Below are 20,017 nucleotides of genomic sequence, written 5' to 3'. Positions count from 1 at the left end.
TTCAATGGAATGTTATGAACAACCTTATGTTAGATATAAAAGTTTATGAAACATTATTGTTAAAGATATTGACAGTATTATATTTTATATTTATTCTTTAACTAGAGTACACCAGAAAGGAATAGTAAAAATAGGTCACGACCACCTAGTTTAGTCACTGGTGCTAGTACATTAGAATTAACAAGCAACCAAAAGGAAGGTTTAGATGCAAGAGATCGTGCTTTATCACAATCACAGGCTTTATACATGAAACCCAAAAGTAAGTCTAACTGTGTTTTATAAAATAAGTTTTTGCTCTAACTTAGAAAGATAAAAGAAAATGTGTGGTATGCATCAACTACAAAACAACACATAAGGGAAAAACCTCTAGATATAAAGATACGAAGATGTGGTGTAATTGCCAATGAGACATCTCTCCACCAGAGACCAAATGACAAAGAAGTCATTTTATGGTCTTTCATAAAGTAAAATTGTCTACACCATATCTCAAGTTCTAAATTGCATCTAGACCCGTATGGTATAGTCTATAGACAAGTTGTTAATAAACTGTAACAGAGGCTACCAAAGGTCTACCATTATTGACAATTTCTCATAAAGAAAAAACAGTATGCTTATCAGAGGCATTTCTTCTAGTAGGCACATTAAAAAGCGGTAGGATTAAACTTTTTTTTTATTAAATACCTCACGATTTTTTCTCTCTTTTTTTTTTTTTTAAACTTTGTATCATAAAAAGTAAATTGTACATAGAACAGAGTTAACATTGTTAATATAGCTAAACATATATTCAATCTTATAATCGCCTTAGAGCGACAGATTATCTCCCCTTATTTAAAAATGAAGTTTGTGAGTTGTTCTACATAAGTTTAAGTTATTAGTATATTGTCTTGCATAAGTTTTTGCAATTTTAAAAGCTGTGGAAAAAATATACATCACTGGTCAAAATCACAAGAACACTAGCAAGATCTAACGACATTTAAAAGATGCCCTTTTTTTGGTATCTTATCTGAGTCAATTTATGAATTTTATTTCAGTGGGGAAAACGGAAATTAAAAAATATCAGTTTAAATAATGTGTTTTGTTTCATAGAGTTTACCCATACTAGACAAAGGAGCAGTATAAGGAGTAGTAAGTAATTTCTCATGTATCAGAAATGCATGAGAATTTCCTCATGAATCTGTATGAGAAAGTGCATGAGATTTCCCTTCATCTTGTGTTTTTATGGCAGTAACTGCATGAGATGTTTTCACAAATATATATAAATGTAATGTAATTTAAACTTTGTGTCGGATGGAGAACTTTTTTTTAACAACATGAGTTAAGCATGCATATTATGTCTATTTTTGTTTTCAATTTCTTTAAACAATACTTTTGCTGCTACGAACATATTTATCAGATATCTTTTCAAGTAATGAAAGAACAAATATCACAACCACGGGTTAAGACACTAACTTGTAAGATTGATTGATTGAATGTTGGTGTTTAACGCCACTTTCAAAACACTTCGTTATATCATGGAAGCTGTTCTTATTAGCAGAGGAAGCTGGAGTACCCGGTGAGATTAATTAACCGTTGGCAGATAAACTGGCAATCCTAGTCAATTAAGATTGGAGTCAAACAAACCTTGCCGCCAGCGGGGTTCAAACCACGACCTCAGTTTTGACCATTGTAGATGAACTGCTTAGACCACTCAGCCATCCAGACCTTAGACCACTCAGCCGCCCAGACCTTAGACGTATCAGATCTTAGACCACTCAGCCACCCAGACCTTAGACCACTCAGTCGCCCAGATCCTAGACCACTCAGCCACCCAACCCTAGACCACTCAGCCTCCCAGACCTTAGACCACTCAGCCATCCAGACCTTAGACCATTCAGCCACCCAGACCTTAGACCACTCAGCCACCCAGACCTGAGACCACCCAGCCACCCAGACTTTAGACCACTCAGCCACCCAGACGCTAGACCACTCAGCCACCCAACCCTAGACCACTCAGCCACCCAGACCTTAGACCACTCAGCCACCCAGACCTTAGACCACTCAACCACCCAGACCTTAGACCACTCAGCCACCCAGACCCTAGACCACTCAGCCACCCAAACCTAGACCACTCAGCCACCCAGACCTGAGACCACTCAGCCACCCAGACCTTAGACCACTCAGCCACTCAGCCACCCAGACCTTAGACCACTCAGCCACCCAGACCCATCAACTTTAAAGGTTTATTAGTCACTAATTATTGTAGCATTCAGTAAAAATATTAAGTTATGTCATAACTAATCCGAAGAACTACTTCAATTAATTAAATTGGCCATTCGTTCAGACATTGTTATAGCCTCTCGAGACAATATACATGTATGTTAACGTTAAATCCTGATAAAGCTTTTATTGTAGCATGTAAATTTCCTTTTTCCTTGAAATTTATATTGGTTTATACAGACACAATCTTATTTGAAACATGTATCAGCATGATTAATGTGTGTCCTGTAATATTTTTAATCGTTTTGAAATAAATTTAACATTCTTTGTTTGATAGTTTGGGTCAGATTTGAGAACCTGTAATGAATATTCGTATTTGTTGAAGTGCTTCATTTTTAGAAAATATATTGATAGAAAATGTGAAAAAAATAATACATTATTAATCCTTAATATAATTGAGCAACTAACCTGCCTTTGAGTGATTTAATTACAGTCCATTACATGTGATCAGCATTACAAGGGATAATCGAAAAAATGGCATGCCAAAAATGATGCATACAATAAACAGTTTTCTTTTAAAGTATAAGAAACAAGTTACGGATATTTATGGAAATTTCGTATGAGTCTTCGGGCTATTCTAGGAAAAAGATGTATGGACAAATTGTTTTCCATTCTCTTTCATGACCCAATACAATTTTAATAGGAACCCATTTTGAAATGTGTAAACTTCCTAATTACATCTTAAGTGCTTTCCAACACTCAACCTCCTACAACTGTTCCTGTAATAGATCTTATTAACTAATCTTCCTTTTTTATATCAAAGGTAACCTTTGCAAATAATTAATTAGTCATATATTCAGAAATCAGTGCAATTGCCAAGATATTAACTGCTGAGTCAGATGATCATATTTCCAATTTAATATTTATCCATTTTTTATTTAGATTTTGCCGTGAATAATGCAAATTTGGCAAATATCACAGCTTCTCAGCCAAACTTAGCCATGAATTCTTCAACCAATCATCATGATTCTCTACAGTCACATGACAAGATATCACCAAGTGGTAATGGCCCACCCCTGCCACCAAGAATGAAGAAACCTCCACCACCGCCACCAAGTGACAAAAAGCATGCAAGAAACAAATCTGAGCCTTTCCCTGCAGAGGTCATTCATAGGCGGTCAATCTCTGACCCACCATCTAGACCTCCACCTCCAGAGTTTAGGAAAACGATTGCTTTATCATCTAGACCCTCACCACCTCCAGACATAGATAAAACAGGAATAGGGTAACTATCATTACTGGTAAATTCAGAAATTTTTGTAATGTTTTTATTATTGCGAAAATTGCCATGGGATAGGTATTGGAAAAATGAAAACTTGCATTTTAAAATTTGATAGCATTATTGTATGCAGTCATCATTTTCTGAAATTTCAATAATTGATCTGGCATTTTTGTTCATTGTTAAAAAATTGCAATAAGAAATGCATGCAAACATTTCTGAATTTACAGTTTTGTTTAAGATACAAGAATGAGCAAAAAAAAGAATGGTGGCAAACAAAATTAAATAAAAACAAGAGCTCAGTAAAACACAACTCCCCCTTGTAACCCTAGATTGCAAGTAATTATAACTTCTGATAATAATATGAAATGATATGAAATAGAGGGTTCATTGTGTCACTAAAGTATAAATGCAGTTAACTATAGAATACAGTTCTAACAAGAAATTCACAATCATTATTTTTGTTGAGGAAATTCCCCATTAGAATTAGAAGAAAAATCAGTACAGTTCTTAACTGATTTATACTTTTTTTGGCAGGTTAATTAACTAATTATTTTTTTTCATAATCAGCATGTAGTTCTATTTTTGTCAGTTTTTCATTAGTCAAATTTTATCTATGACATCACATTTTTGTCATTCTCTGCTTTTGTTATTGTGATGTCTGGGGAAAAAAGGGAAAGTGTATTAAAATTTAAGAATTGAATGTCTTGACATAAGAAATATTGTATAGTATTAAACTTCGCAAAAAATAAACAGCCTCACTGTATATTTTGATGAACATGTTATAAACACCTGGAATAACTAAACCTTATTTACACTAGATGTTTGTATATTTACATTTAGGATGGTAATCAAGCAATAAGATGATTAACTTATGATGTCCAATCTTTTCTTTTCAGAGGGACCCCTTCACCAAGACCAAGGGCCAAGTCCAACAGTGATGGTAGGTCAAAAATATAAAAAAACATAGGGTTTTCTTAGGGCTATTCCGTTCAAACCTACACTAACCCAAGAAAGGCACTCTGGAACAGTGTTCCAGCTAGGTCGTTTTCACAGGACGGTCCGCCCGCCCTTTCCCGAGTGCCGCCATGTGCCCTTTTTTCTGACGCCCTGTGCCCTTTTTCTGACGCCCTGTGCCCTTTTTCTGACGCCCTGCCCTTTTTCGTAAGTCCATATGCCTTTATTGTCGTAATATTTTGATGAAAATACAATTATTCTACCTGTCATCATAATAATGACAAGTTTATGACCCTCAGCTAATTAACATTTACAGCAGGTGTAATAAGTTGTGATTACAGATAATCTGCTTATCGACATGGGATGGGTCATTAATCCGTTAATTAAACTTCATAAATGACCATTGTAATAATTTTTCTCATAAAATTCGGTCAGTCAGCATTTCTATTTCAATATTTCTCAAAAAATGACAATTTGCCTTTGATGTATCCGTAGATCGTCTGTTGTTTATATGTCAAAGATTTTTTTTTATTGATCTTTTAAACTAGTTTTAATCCAGAAGAAAGTAAAAACAATGCTTGACTGTACCTTTTATTGAATATCTATATCCAAATTAAATTAATTAAAGCTGTAATCCATGATCACAAATTGACTGCTTTGTTTACATTTGTTGAAAGCAATGTGCTTTTTTGGTGGGAAAAATTCGAAAACCCCTTTAACAAGAAACAGTTACATTTCATTGTTATTTATAGACAGTAAGATTTTCATTTTGATTAACTGCTAAGATTATTTCATTAAAAATGAATACTTTCTTGGGGTGAAACTGATAATACTTTAATACTCTACATCTAGAGGTTTGTAAAATGGAAAAAAGGGGGGCGGGGTATATATAATATTACAAATATAAGTTTAACAGTCTGAAAAGACATGGTTTAATGGATTTTAATTCTGAAAAACTCAATGTGGTTTATTATAATTCATTTATTATTTCTATCATAATCAGAAACACTGGGCTACATGTATTAGTCATTTCAAACATATATTATTGCCTTTATAAGAACATTCAAGACTATTAATAAGTATGTACCTGTAGTAAAAATACCCTGGTAGGGCCTTAAAATTTCTACTGGGCCCTTGGAAAAAAGTTTTGGGATCCAGGTTGGTCCCTGGAGAAAATGTAAGGTATTGTTCCTGACTGTATTGCATATCTAGTGTAGTATTTTAACTGACATGCACAATTCATTTCACTAATGAAATAAAAATAATTCTACAAAACGCCGCTGCGTTCTGCATTGCAACTTAACCTTAAGTAAATAATAAAAGCGCTAGGAATAGTGAATAGAAGAAAAACTAAATGGTAGAATTTTGATATAAGATATGAGAGGATAGCTCTTATAATATGCCTTCAGATTATAAAAGAAAAAATGAGATCACCTTACGTTAATTCCTGCTATAACATAAGATATAAAACATTTTCTACAGATTCCTTATGAAATTTACTATTACTGAGTTACCTCCCCTTAATATCCAAAATTTAAAAAAATCTAAATCAATCTAAATTTAAAAAGAATAATTTATTTTAACTTAAAATCACATAAGTCTGTTCATTTAACTGAAAATTCATCTTGTTAGATTGCAGTCCTGCTTTGAAATTTGCTGACTTAATTGAAAATGTAGACCTGTTGTGTTCTGCTATTTTATAATCCAAGATGGTGGGATTCACCCATTTTGGAATTTTGGTTCTTCAGTACTCTTTAACTTCATACTTTATTTGGGCTTTTTAACTTTTTTTATTTGTTTGTCACTGATAAGTCATTTGAAGACGAAACATGTGTCTGGCGTACACATTTTTAATTCTGGTATCTATGATGAGTTTATATACCACCTTAAAAGAAGGAATTCATTACAATTTCTGTTGCCTCGACAAAGACACAGTATCATAATGCTTTATTTTTAATTTCAGACTCCAAGTCATCAGGGACAGAAACACCGCCATTACCATTACCTCGCAAGGTAAAAAGTTTACTTACAACACAATCATTACTTCTACTGTAGATTCATTAATATTTGTGGGATACCAATTGTTGTGGATTTCATGGGTGAAGGTAAAGCACAAATTCAAATGTTCAAAGGAGTACAAATTTTCTATACGCTTGTATGCAGACTTTGGCAAAACCATGGAATCAAATATCCACAAAAGTTGGTATTCACGAAAATATATGAATCCACAGTCACTTTTCAAACATTTAGCTTTTATTGTTAGCAGTTCACTAATGACTGTAAATTTCAGAATAAGTTCTACTGATTGACCATTTGTATTTTTCATGCTTTCATTGTTGTATCTATATATATCGAAACTGCAGAAATGGAGGCTTTCATATATCTTCTTCCATGTTGTGTGTTAGTGACTTTGACAGATTTTGATATAACTTACTTATAATAAGTTTTTTGGATAACTGTTAAACTATTGCTTTGTGTTATACTAAAACATTTATGATATAATTGTTGTTTGAATATTTTTTCTAAAGTAATTGATAAATTTATGATATCGAGGTTCCACCGAGTTGCAGCAAAATCAGTCACAATCAAAGATAATCTAGGCATAACCTTGGTTATCTGCCTTTCATATCATGTATTTAACATTTTGTAACAAAAATGAAAAAAATGTGCCCACAAATCTTCAAATACAATCATGTTTTGTTCTAGATTCAAAATGTTTAAACAAACGTAGCATATTTATGTGCTTAACTTGCTGAAATAGACTATTTTCATATTACCGACTTTTGACTGGGGATTATATAATTTGTCGACTGGTTACCTTGGACATCATGGTACCAAGTCAGGTAAGAGCAAGCTAAAGAAGTAAAACCAAGCGTTCAATTGGTACAATTTTTGGGGAAAATTACCTGCTTAATATTTTTTTTTTCACTTCAAAATCATCAGAAAACAATTAACTTTCCCCTCAAATTACACCGATTATATGTTTGATTTTACTTATTTTGATTGCTCTTACTTGACCGAGTACCATGATGTCCAAGGTAACCAGTAGACAAATTATATAATCCGGAGTCAAAAGTTGGTAATATGAAATAGTCTATTGTCCTGTACATTTCTACTACCCTTGTTTTAGACTCATATTATATAAATAAGGTGAGACTAACTCTGATTCTGTCAGGCAAAGCGACGATTTCTTTTATTTGTAAAAATCAACGTTATAAATAAGAAGATGTGGTATGAGTGCCAATGAGACAACTCTCCATCCAAGTCACAATGTATAAAAAGATTACAATTATAGGTCAAAGTACGGCCTTCAACATGGAGCCTTGGCTCACAGCTAGCTGTAAATGACTTGTGTAAAACAATTCAAACAGGAAAACCAACGGTCTAATCTATAGAAAAAACGAGAAACACCTGTGAATCACACCAACAAACGACAACCACTGAACAACAGGATTAATTTATGAAAGAAAAAAAATGTCCTGAACACTGGTGCTAATGCACTTCACTGTGTGAAATCTAGAAATGATTAATATTACAGTCCGTAAACTGAAAAAAAATGATTTAAATCAATATACATTTAGACATTTAAATGACTGAATAATAGCCAACAATAAATCTTACGGGGCGATGGATCATATAATTATGATACAGTACACTACAAAATATAATATATAACAAGTCTAAAAGGGTACAACATCACCAAAAAATAATAATAAAATGAACAAATGTTAAATATTTCGGATAACAGATATCCTTCATCAGTATGATCACGATGTAAAATGAATCATATCAATCTAGTCTGATTATAAAACTATAACAATCTTGAAATTTGTACAATAAAACAGTCAAAAGTGAACATCATAGAGACGCTAGTACAGTTTTAAAATTTTTAAACATGACGTAGGTTATGTAGCTATTTACAACAGAGACTGCAAAGATATGCTTCAAATGAAAATAGTAATGTGCGATATGAACTGGTACAACTCTAAAATTTTAAAAGTGACGACAGTTAAGATGTTACAACAACGATACCGTGGAAATACATTCCCAATAAACAGAACTTTTAAATATATATAAAAAAAATTGTCTGCAAGTGGAGTTGTCAACACCCAGCCGTTCGATACCCCTAAACTCTTCTTCCAATCTATTAAAAACCAAACTAATTTGCATAACTGGTTTGTTCTCTTGTTAAATGAGAAAAAAAAATCAATAACTAACTCCCTATGCTTATCACACATAAATTTATTTACCTCCAAAATGCAACTGAATTAAAACAGTGCTTAGTCTTTCACATGTCATCTTTGCTTGCATGTACAAATTCAGACCGTCAATCAGAAATTGATGTCCTGAAATTTGTGGCATTATCCAATCAAAATGAACATTATTTGTCAATGTTGCTTTAGAATGATATGTTTAATTTTACCAATTAGATTGTTGAGCATCAGAATGAATTGGTAAGAACATTGTTATTTACACTGCACCTGCTTTATGCTAAATACTTCAACCTTTCTTTTGCAATTGGTAGATTTATTTTTGCTAGGGTCTTAGTTTAAATGAATGAATTCATACTGCAGCTTGGATTTGGTCATAGTGATTTTTTTTATGCCCTTCCATAACCAGAGGGGGTATAAGTGTTACCCTTGTCCGTCCGTACGTACGTACATCCCTAAATTGGTTTCCCTTCTCTAACTTTAGTTTGCCTCAACCAAATTTTATGAAACTTATATACAATGCATATTACCACAAAACACAGATCAAGTTCAAATTTGGGTGGCATCACTTTCACCGTTCTTGAGTTATGCCCCTTTATAACATTAAATGCAAGCTGGGGCATCATCTGTCTCCCATGGACACATTCTCCATTTATTTGTTATGAAAAAGGAATTTATCGAAAAAGTTATTATATATGCAGGTTGGAGTAATATTTAGGCAAATATAAAAGGAAAGACACCATGAATATAAGTACTGTGACAGTATTCCCTTTCAAAATATTATTTCACCTTTTTAACTAACTTGTATGAGTTTAATTTCCAAAACCATTTTGCATCTGTAAAGCCTCTCCTGAGGAGGAAACTCTATTGACCACGTTTAAACAGTTGCTTCCTAGAAAAAAGTTAGTTGTGGTTTAGGGTATGTAAGTTTGCTCAATTAGGTTCTTTTTCTGTTCTAACTTCTGAAAGTGCTTCGGAGAAGAAAAAACTTAATTTCTTAAAAAGCATTACAGCTCTAGTACTTGAAGACCAGCGTGTACTACTTTCTGTACTATGTTTTTTTTTAATTTAAAAAAGTAAATTGCTGAAAGTGAAGTTAAGCACTAAAAAATTAATCATCAATCATGAGATTTACACATACAACACCTTCGGTATTGTTAAGTGGTAAATTTTCACGAAGGATTTATTTTATTGCTAATTTCTTAATAAAGATGAAATAGCAATCAGGTTTTGCGTAAGAAATTGTGAAATTAAAACTCAGATAAAATAGTGCACTTAACAGTAGAAATGTCAGTCAAGGTTTTATATTCAACAGATTTACACATTTATATCAAATTAGAATAGCTAGGAGTGTGTTTGTTGTCCACAGTGGGCACGTAGTAATAGCAACATCCACTTTAGCTGTAGTGTATTTTAGGAAGACCATGGTCGATATTTACAGTGGATTCATTATTATTCATAGATTTTGTGGGTAAAGGTTTACCAAGAATTTGAGAACGTTAAACAAAGTACATATGCTATAGAGGCATGTTTGCAGAATTTGTCAAAACCACTAAATCAAATATCCAGGGAAATAAAATTTTTCTTCAATCCACAAAAATAGTGAATCCACGGTATGTGACAACCACTTTTAATTTTCCTTAGTTCTTTGGGATAACGTTGTTGCAGACGGTAGTCTGTTACAATTTTTTGCTTATTTCCAATTTGGAAACATTCTCTTTAGAATTTAGATATCATACAGAACTGTTTTAATACAGAACTGTTTTAATCCATCATTTCTAGACATAATTGTATTGCAATTAAAAGCACTTGAATGATTTAAGCTAGTAATTAATTCAAGCTTTCCAGTTTTAATTGCTACAATAAAAAAAGATTTCTATCATTTCCTGTTTATTTCTGATTGCTGTAACTAATGAACTAACATATTTTTTTTTCAAAGAATTCTCATCAAAAAAGTTTCTTGGCATGTAGAGTTTTGGATATTTAACGCTGATCATTGACATTTTAGGATAGTGTACAGTTTGAATCAGAAGGTGGTTAGTGTAGATATTGAAAATAATCTGTGATCCTAACCTTTGTGAAAATTAAATTCAGTATTAAGGACAGGAGAACCTATCTAATGTATTTTTCTTCATTAACGCTTGTTGATTGAAATTTTACATGAAGAGTTAATTGATTTGTTCTTTGATTACAGAAGAAGACACCAGTTGGTCAGAAGTTTCAGGCATTATTTGATTGTGATGCAGACAATGATGATGAATTGACTTTTGCAGAAGGGGAGATAATCCTTGTATTGAGAGAAGAGGAAGATGATTGGTGGGTAAGTAGTCACATGTTCTTAAATTATATTGATGAGCTTCCAGATTTTATGCAGTGTTGGAAAGAAGATGTAAAAGAGACATTTGTGTATTGTTTTATAACACTACTTTAATTTGATAATGACTTTGGATTTCACCCAGAGTCTAAAGAATTTATACACCCGACCTGTTTCCTCATTGGCTTCATGTTCTCCAGAATTGACAAGTTTGTTGTTAAAAATGTTTTCCTGTCCTTTTTTTTTCGCTCCCAAATAGGTTAAGGTAAGTTTTCAAGTATCCTCTTATTTGGCTTATTCTGTAGAATAATGACCCTGAATAGACTTATTACATACACCATGTTTAGAGATACAATTGAAAGTTTTTAATAATTTTAAGATCTCAACATATAATTTAAATTGTACTCTTGGACTCACATTTCACAGCTAAGCTTGAATGAATTTTTATTTTCGGTATTTGATTAAAAGATGTTCTAAAGAGTCAAAGGAAATAGAGATGTATAAATTTTTAACTATAAATTAATGCATATACATGTTAACTTGACCGTGTACAAAAAACCAATGTTTTGGTCATTGTTGAAAAGTATAACTACACACTCTGTACTTTTATCTGGTAGGGAACTTAAATGTTATTTTAAGTTTTTAAACTTGCTGTAGTAGTGGTAGTAAGAGGTATTTGAGTAATGGTCACTAGGCTTCTTAAAAATAAATAATCATTGAGGTTAATAAAGTTTTCATAAAGCATTAAAAACCATCAGAGATTCCATAGTTTATGTATACTTTTTGTATGAAAATTAGGAAACCAATAATAGACCTTGTTATTTCTTCAATTAATGTTCTGTATTTTATATTTGTAGGAAGGAGAGATAGAAGGTCATCCAGAGAGAAGAGGACTTTTCCCCAAAACTTTTGTACAACCAATGTCCTAGCATCAGTATCACTTTGGTGTATATTATTTAGATATACTTAGGTAGTGCTTCTTGTTGTACCACCTGTATTGAATTCATTCATTTTGGTTAAGACCATTCAAGAAATATTTTTTGTCACTCAAAACACAGCAATGCGTCTCCGAAATATGATGTGTACATTTATTTTTATAGTTCAGAATGTTTATTTACAAAAAATGAAAAGATGTACCAATGTTCAGCATAGAGCATATGAAATGCAATATGGTGTCAGAATATCTTATAGAATAAAAAAATATGTAACTTTAAAATTAAACTAGATCTGACCACTTGCAAGAAAACGTGTGTAAGATGGGGGTATTTTGGGTTTAAGGTGTTACATGTACATTATTTTTATGTTGGCTTTGTGATTAAGGTCAAATATCAGAGAGAATTTCTTAAGGAAGGTGATACAACAAGAATTGCACTTATACATGATAAATATCGAGACATAACCATAATATGAAAACCTCTTTGTTTCTATGTATACAGAGTATTAAAGAATTGGAGAGAAAAGTATTTCTACACAATGGATAGTCTCATGGACGCTGAATGTTTTTGCATAATATTTATTCTTTATAAAATTTGCTTTTCACAAATGGCTTAATTCTGTTAATTTGTAAAAAAAACAAAAAAATTGAAAGCAGTTTGCAGTACTAATAGTGCTACATTTTTGTATTTTATATTGAGTAGAGACTGTGTCCTCAATTTTCATGCTTGTTTGTTCCATGGCAAAAATTTGATTGAATGGCCATTTTTTTAATCATTACAATGTAATGATATTGTACAGATTATATTTGAAAACAAATTTATTTATAGTTAATATATAATATATTCCTGTGCGAAGATATCAGATCAGGACTGTCCTGCCAGGGAACAGTTATCAGTATTAGAATTTATTTTCAGAGCTCAGCTTATGTGTGCCTTGGTTTGCTTTGGGTATTATTTAATAATTTTTTCTTTTCATTTTCTAACAAATTTTGTAGGAAGAAGTTCTTATTTTTTAGCCTCATAAAGATTAAAAGATAAAAATAAATGGGGGTTACTGTTCATAACTAAATTTAAATTTAAAACATTGTTTAATGTTCAACCATAGGTAAGGAAAGATATAACCAAAATATTTCTTTCAAATCTTCTTTTTCCCTAGCCTGAAATTGTTCAAAAGTTAAGTTTAAGCGGAATAGGTTGAAAATGCAGATTACTTACCCCTTATCTCGTCAGCTTTTAAATTTGTATATTTTATTACTTCTTTTTAAGGCTACAATTAAGTACATAATAAATGGCTCCAGTTATCATTAGATACTAATTTTATGTTGTGTGACTGCTATGATTGACATTTATTCAAAAGCAATCATATAACACTTTTTTTCATTGGCTACTGTTTACCATGAAATCAACAATTGATATCTTGTAGTAAAGGAGTGAGCTGCCATATTGAATTCCTGAAACTAAACATAATCAATTATTATGATGTAAATGAAAGTGAAACATTGCCTACCTCAAAAACATAGTTTTAATGAAATATCCAAAATTGAAGCATACGCATAATAAAATAATGCAAGCCTGAAAGGTCTTATTCTTATAATGCCATGTTTTGTCTCAATATTAATTCATTCAAATTTATCACAAAATTTTGCTGAAGCTTTTTATTTGTTATTTTGTACCGTTTTCAAAACTTAGTGGAATAATTTCTATAATAATACATTAGAATAGGAATAACAGTACACTGTTTTAAGAGTTGCCATCCATCAATTTGGGATTTGAAAGTTGTAAATAATTAAGACCAGTTTGGTACAAAACAAGCACTTTTTGATTGTGATTTCAAATGTGTTCTTTCATGGCGGTAAAAAAATACAGCAAAATATCTTATTCCCTGCCCATGTGTATAAGCTTGAAATTTGTACCCTGATAAAATACTTAATAAGTAATGGAAAAAAAGATATTTTATTGTTTTATTATTTTTCCTGTAATGCTTATGTTTACAATAGTTGTAATGTTAATTACATAGAAAAGTTCTTATTCATGAATTTTCTGTTTTACATAATTTTATTTAAATTGTATATGGCAGAGGCGAAGGATGCTGCATTTCTAGTAGAATAGTATGTTTGTCAAATTCCAAATTAGGAATCAAACATGGTGAAGTGATTTACTTAAGGTGCAGCAGGATAACCACAAGTTAATTTTACATTCACTTTTCTTCTAATAATTTAAGTCATAGTAAAACTTTGCAAAGTATACCGGTAAAATATCAGTGCAATATTCTATTTTTAGCATAATCAGTTAGTCTAGATTTCAATATTATCAGTCATTGACATGTCAATCAAAAACATATACATACATTAGTATAATACCGTTTAACAGTTTGTTTTCATGGAGTTTGAATTTCTCAATTTCCAATGCAGAACTAGTTTGCAAGGTTTTATTTTCATGTTTTTCTCAATCTGTCTATGATTTTCCCATAAAACAAAATTACTAGGAGATATATATATTGCGAAACTAGCATGAAATCTTTCATTGAGATGAATCATGTAGAATCCTTGGAAGATTGTTCTGAAAATCAAATCTCAATCCTTTATATAATTTGTTTTCCAGAATCTGATGAATTATGGGTAATTTCATTGTTCATACACTAAAATATAATGATGCTACTGTAGATCCATTTATTTTCGTGGGTTTAGGAAAATATTTATTTGTGGATATTTAGATGCATGTTTTTTTTTTTAAATTCTGCATACAACTTACAAGCATAGGTAAAGAAAAAATATACTTTTTTAAATTTGAGGTTCAATATGCCCATGAAAATCATGAAAATTGGTTACCCACAAATGATAATGAATCCACAGTATGCCATTGGTGGGCAATTCATTGTTTAAGATGAAGTTAGCAAAATATAACATTTGGTGTATGCTTTTGTAAATATTACCGAAATGCACTGCACAAGATTGCACTTCAAATGAGTTCAGCACTAATTGATTCAGAAAAATTAAGTTGAGATATATAGATTTGTTATGGGGCATCAAATTAATTTAAAGTTCTTTTATTGTTACTAACAATTTTGATGTCTTAATGGTATAAAAATAGGATCTTGGATTGTTATCTAGTTATTATGAATCAAGATATAACATTGCGTTAGGGTGATGGTTATAGTTAGTTAAGGTTACAGGTCCATAATCAAAATGGCAAACACATATTTATAAATTTTGAAATAAAAAATCAATCAATTGAGAAATTTTATATAAATTTATTGTTCCTGAAAAGGAAATACTGTTAAAACCTGTAAAAATCTTCCAAAGAAAACCAAACAATTATTGTTACTGAATTTTCCTGAGGTTAATGAATATTCGTGAGGTCAGTTATTGTTTGACAACTACCTTAACATGAATTTGATTACTGATTATTTTTATGCCCAAACTGTAACCATTGTTAATAATTGCTGTGATTATAGGTAATTCATTCCTTTATATGATCAGATATTCCAAAGAAGTTTATTATTATTTTTAGTGGAAAGTGACATGTTGTCTGTATAATGATACAAGTAAAAACCCAATATCCTGTCAATAGTCAAATTATATGGTTAAAGTCAATGAAAATTCACAGGGAAAGAAAAAAAAAGGTTTATTAGGATATTAAAAGACAAAGTAAAGTTTTGATTTTGGAAGCATTATTGAAATTTTTCCTTAGAGAAAATTTAATGGAAAATAAGGCTGTAATATTACGTTGACACCCTAGGACTCAGTTTTTCATAATAAAACTGCTTTAATGCTGTAATAAAATCAAATCTTATTTCCTTTACAATAAGTTCAAATTTGAGTTTAAAGGAGAGCAAGTCAATATTTTTTGTGAGGAGAACATCAAGAATGTCAATTTTTGAAATGTTATTTTATTCATAAATTCATCATATTATCTGTTATAAATAAAAAGTCCAAAATTCATACTACTGACAACATAGAGTTATTTGGTGTGGCCTAATAAGAATTTTTATATATTGTTATTGTTTTAAATATACACAGCTTTAAATACATGTATACCAATTTATATTATTATATTTGTTTATCACAACACTTAACAATCATTTGAACCATTTAATATATATTATCAAATAAGTTTTTACTGTGACAGTTTAGTGGAAATGTTTTTGAATACACCTTATCGCTATTCCCGACTGACCCGAGAATCTGTCCCGCTTGAACTATTGACGTCATACATCAATCACTTTTTTATTGTGGCGTCAGATATTTTATATTATGACGTCAAAATTTTACGGGAACCTGTGTGATGTCCAGTAATGGCGGACAAATAGCGATAAGGTGTATTTCACTCAAACTATAGATAGGTTTTGATATGATGTAAATTGAGTTTGAGTTATCTCCCTTGGCTGTGATTTTGGAGAGATGAATGGTTGATTTTCTTCTTTGACTAACTAAATTACAACACGACATTCGAACAAGTTTGATAAAAGATCCTTACTAGATCATAGTGATGAATTAAGAAAGGCTTCAAGAAATTAAAATTGTTCAGAAAACAACTTTTTCTACTGTCAAGCAATCAATATAACAAGATGAATTTGGCAGATTTATGAAGGAATTTATGCATGTATACCTCAAACATGGTGACAATTGGGAAGTAACTCTTCCTCAAATTGTATCAATCGAAACCTACCAATACAAAGATGGTGTTCAGTAGGGTAGAAATATATAAGATGCACAATGTATTTTATTTATATTTAAAGATCTTACTTCAATTGTATAAATTTTTGAGAGATTGTTAATGATACAATGTGTGTACAAATAGGAATATATCAAATATTATATTGTTAGGGGTATATATTTCTGATAAAAGGGGGAAATATTGGGTATATATTTATGATAAAAGGGAGAAAAATTTTGTAATCATTATTCAAGATTTATACAATATGTAAAATCCAATCATCCTGACATGAATTTCTTAGAAATGTATAATTAGTTCCAAAATTTTGTCTCTTTGAAATGGGAAAATGTTAGGAAAAAATATATAGACGGGTTTAGTTTGGGAGAAATTTGTCAATGATGGTATAAGTATATACTTTGTCTCATTGTTATTTGTATATTGTTATGTTAAGATGTGCAATATGTATATATATATATATCAATGTCTATATGTTTATGTACAAATATGTATTGATATGACCACTCTTATAGAGAGATTTTGTTTTAAAACATTTTATATACAGTATATCGCTATTTTTTTCATGTGCATTAACATTTGCTGCATCCATGGTTAGCTTAGTTGAACAAAACTCTGATCTAACAAAAAAATTCGGTTTCATTTAAGATACCTTGGGCAAGACTAAGATATGAATATTAAACCTTTGCAATTATTTTACTGACCATATTTCCTTCTAAATCACAAAAAGAGCTGACACCAATAATATTCAATTCATGGTATTGTACAAGAAAAGTATAAACATTTGTCAATCTATTTGTATGTAAAGGGATTTGACATATACTGTAAATTTATAAATTAAAGCATGCATTTATAATTGTGAATCCTTGACCACTGGCAAAAAAAGAAGAATCTAATCGATACAAGATCAAAAATTTAATGAAGGAAAATCACTACTGACATTAAGAATGCAAGTTTTTATTATTGCGAACTTGATACAGTCACATTTTATGTATGATTAAAAAATTCAATAATTTCTGAATTTACAGTAGTTTTGGAAGTTTGCATAGGATCTGTCCACATTAAAATTAATTGCCATGCAAGTTTATGGAATGTGATTATTGAATTCTCTCAAAGAAACACAATAGGATGTTAATTGTATATTACCTGTAAATCTTTCTTGTACAGTTTGTTGTGTGATCTGTATGTAAATTAGAAGTCATTCAATTTAGCAAGACCAGATTTTTTGGGTGTAGTTTTTTCACTGATTTCTGGATGCGAAAGAGATGATATCAAATAAATATTTATGGTTGAATTATAAATAAATACAATAAAAGAACGGATTTCTGCAGTTCCTCTTTGAAGACATATTAATTATATGGTAAACAATTAGTCATTTTATAATCTAAAAGGGTAAATTCATTGTTTAACACTAAAATAAAAAGAAGATTTGTCTATTGGTTAGGTATTAATTGTAAAGCTTGTCGCTAGCAAGGAACACAGTTTTGCTGTACAATTTTTCAAAGATGACCCAGAATGCATTTAATTCTGAATTGGTGAGTTAGATTATTTTCTCATGCCATTTTAAGTCTTTTCCTACTAGGGCAGATTTTGGGTTTTACTACCCGTAGATTTAGAATTGATCTTTGTTAACCAATTTAGAAAATATGCAATTTACGACAAAATTGAATAATCTCTGATTTGCACCTTTGGGTGAATGTATAGGTTTATGTATTCTATTGAATATCTTATATAGCAGATTTATTAAACTTATGTACAGGATGAACATGTATATATTGTTTCATATACAGGAATTAAATTGTAAATACATGAACACAATCTATATGTTTAAGTATTGAATATGTAAACCTGTCGAAGGATGAATATGCAAATTAATATTTCCTGAACTAGACCTGACGGCACTAAAACCTGTCTATAAATGTAGATTTAAAGAATAAAACTAAAATGAATGATGTAGACTAAACTTCATAACACTATATTTTGAAAATTCTAATTTAACATAAACTAAAACTTACTATACTTAATTTTGTCTTAAAATTTACTGTTTAAAACTTGCATGGAGTAACTATGAAGATATCAGAACTTAAGAGGACTGACTTAAGAGTTTGACTAAGACTTGACCCGACTTCACTCAACCTATGACTGTCTTAAAATGTCATGCTCTTTAAGAATGACAAACAAAAATCAAATTATTTCCCTTTGTTATAGAATTTGACAGTCAACCTGTCAAAATAAGTATAGAGAATTTCGATTTAAACTATTACAGAAAAATTTTAACTATTATTTGTCATGATAGTCTGTTTTCAGTTTCCAAATAGAGACAAAGTTCTGTAAATGGTTTAAATAGTAATTCAGATATGGTAAAATATTTTATTTTAATTTTTTCATCAGGCTTTACAAATAGAAAGGACTTGATTCATTAAAGGTGTTTATAGAAAATTTTATGTGTTTCATTTCTTCCTTTTAGAAATACTAAAATAAAAATGATTTTGTTAAAATAAAATTTTCAAATTTGAATTAAGCTGCAGAAATTTTTAATGTACTGTTAATTCATAAATTTTTGTAATGTTTTTATTATTGAAAAATTATATCAGAATATGTAATGCAAAATAATCACAATAATAAATCTCACATTTTTTTCCATTCCTCAAAAATTGCAATAATAGGTGAACAGAAACATTTCTGAGTTTACAAATATACTTCTGGCAGGAATATATTTGGTTCCCCTGTCTTATTTCATAAGCCAAACCTGTGTTTATCAATTGTCTTGAAACTGATTAATTTATAAATTTGTGCCATTGAAAACAGGCAGGATTTTAGTTGTTAGTCAAAGTTTAGAGTTAAGTTATCAAAAAGTAGCTTTCTCTTGGTATCTTCGGCCTCTTTTGTTTTTTTGACACTAATCTTTTTACACATGGCTTTGTGATAGAAATTAACCATTGCACCATTGTAAACAACTATTTGTATTTATCATCTTTATGAATAATTTATACAGCTGCCATACACATGTGCTATCAAATAAATATAATAATAATTCTACTAGCTGTTGTTTATTCTTTTAACAAAATATTCTACTATCCTTAATAGGTACATGCTTTTATGAAAAAGACCTATTACCACTTGCTGTGAATTTAGACCAAATATTTGAAATTTGACCTTGAACTAAGATTAAATCTTTCTAAATGATCAAGAGTTGTTTACTGAAATCAAGTAATCAAATAAGAAGTAAAAATTCCTAGTATGAAAATAAGAAGATGTGATATGATTGCCTATGATACAACTTTCCACCCGAAACCAAGTGACATAGAAGTAATCAACTATATATAGGTCACCCCACAGTCTTCAATAATGAGCAAAAACCATACTGCAAAGGAAGTTATAAAAAGGCCCTGAAAAATGTTAAACAATTCAAACTTGACAAACTAAATGTCTGATTTATGTAAAAAAATCAATA

General features: G+C 30.6%; 1 protein-coding gene across 3 annotated transcripts in view; it reads left to right on the top strand.

Moving 5' to 3' along the window:
* Positions 1–19,602, top strand: part of LOC127723674 (arf-GAP with SH3 domain, ANK repeat and PH domain-containing protein 2-like) — a 65,653-nt gene extending 46,051 nt beyond the window's left edge. Inside the window, exons 22-29 of one of the 3 annotated variants that reach the window (XM_052230410.1) lie at positions 106–259; positions 1,087–1,125; positions 3,139–3,481; positions 4,375–4,418; positions 6,396–6,445; positions 8,863–8,886; positions 10,838–10,963; positions 11,815–19,602. In XM_052230410.1, coding sequence (XP_052086370.1) covers positions 106–259; positions 1,087–1,125; positions 3,139–3,481; positions 4,375–4,418; positions 6,396–6,445; positions 8,863–8,886; positions 10,838–10,963; positions 11,815–11,886 — 852 coding nt within the window. In that variant the 3' untranslated portion in view covers positions 11,887–19,602. The remainder of the gene's footprint in view (positions 1–105; positions 260–1,086; positions 1,126–3,138; positions 3,482–4,374; positions 4,419–6,395; positions 6,446–8,862; positions 8,887–10,837; positions 10,964–11,814) is intronic. The other 2 variants (XM_052230412.1, XM_052230411.1) reach the window with 2 other exon arrangements.
* The last annotated feature ends 415 nt before the right edge of the window (positions 19,603–20,017 follow it).

Source organism: Mytilus californianus, unplaced genomic scaffold, assembly GCF_021869535.1.
Source record: "Mytilus californianus isolate M0D057914Y unplaced genomic scaffold, xbMytCali1.0.p SCAF_13, whole genome shotgun sequence".
NCBI lineage: Eukaryota > Metazoa > Mollusca > Bivalvia > Mytilida > Mytilidae > Mytilus > Mytilus californianus.
The sequence above is the reverse complement of the archived record's forward strand: the minus strand, read 5'-3'. Positions and strand labels throughout refer to the sequence as shown.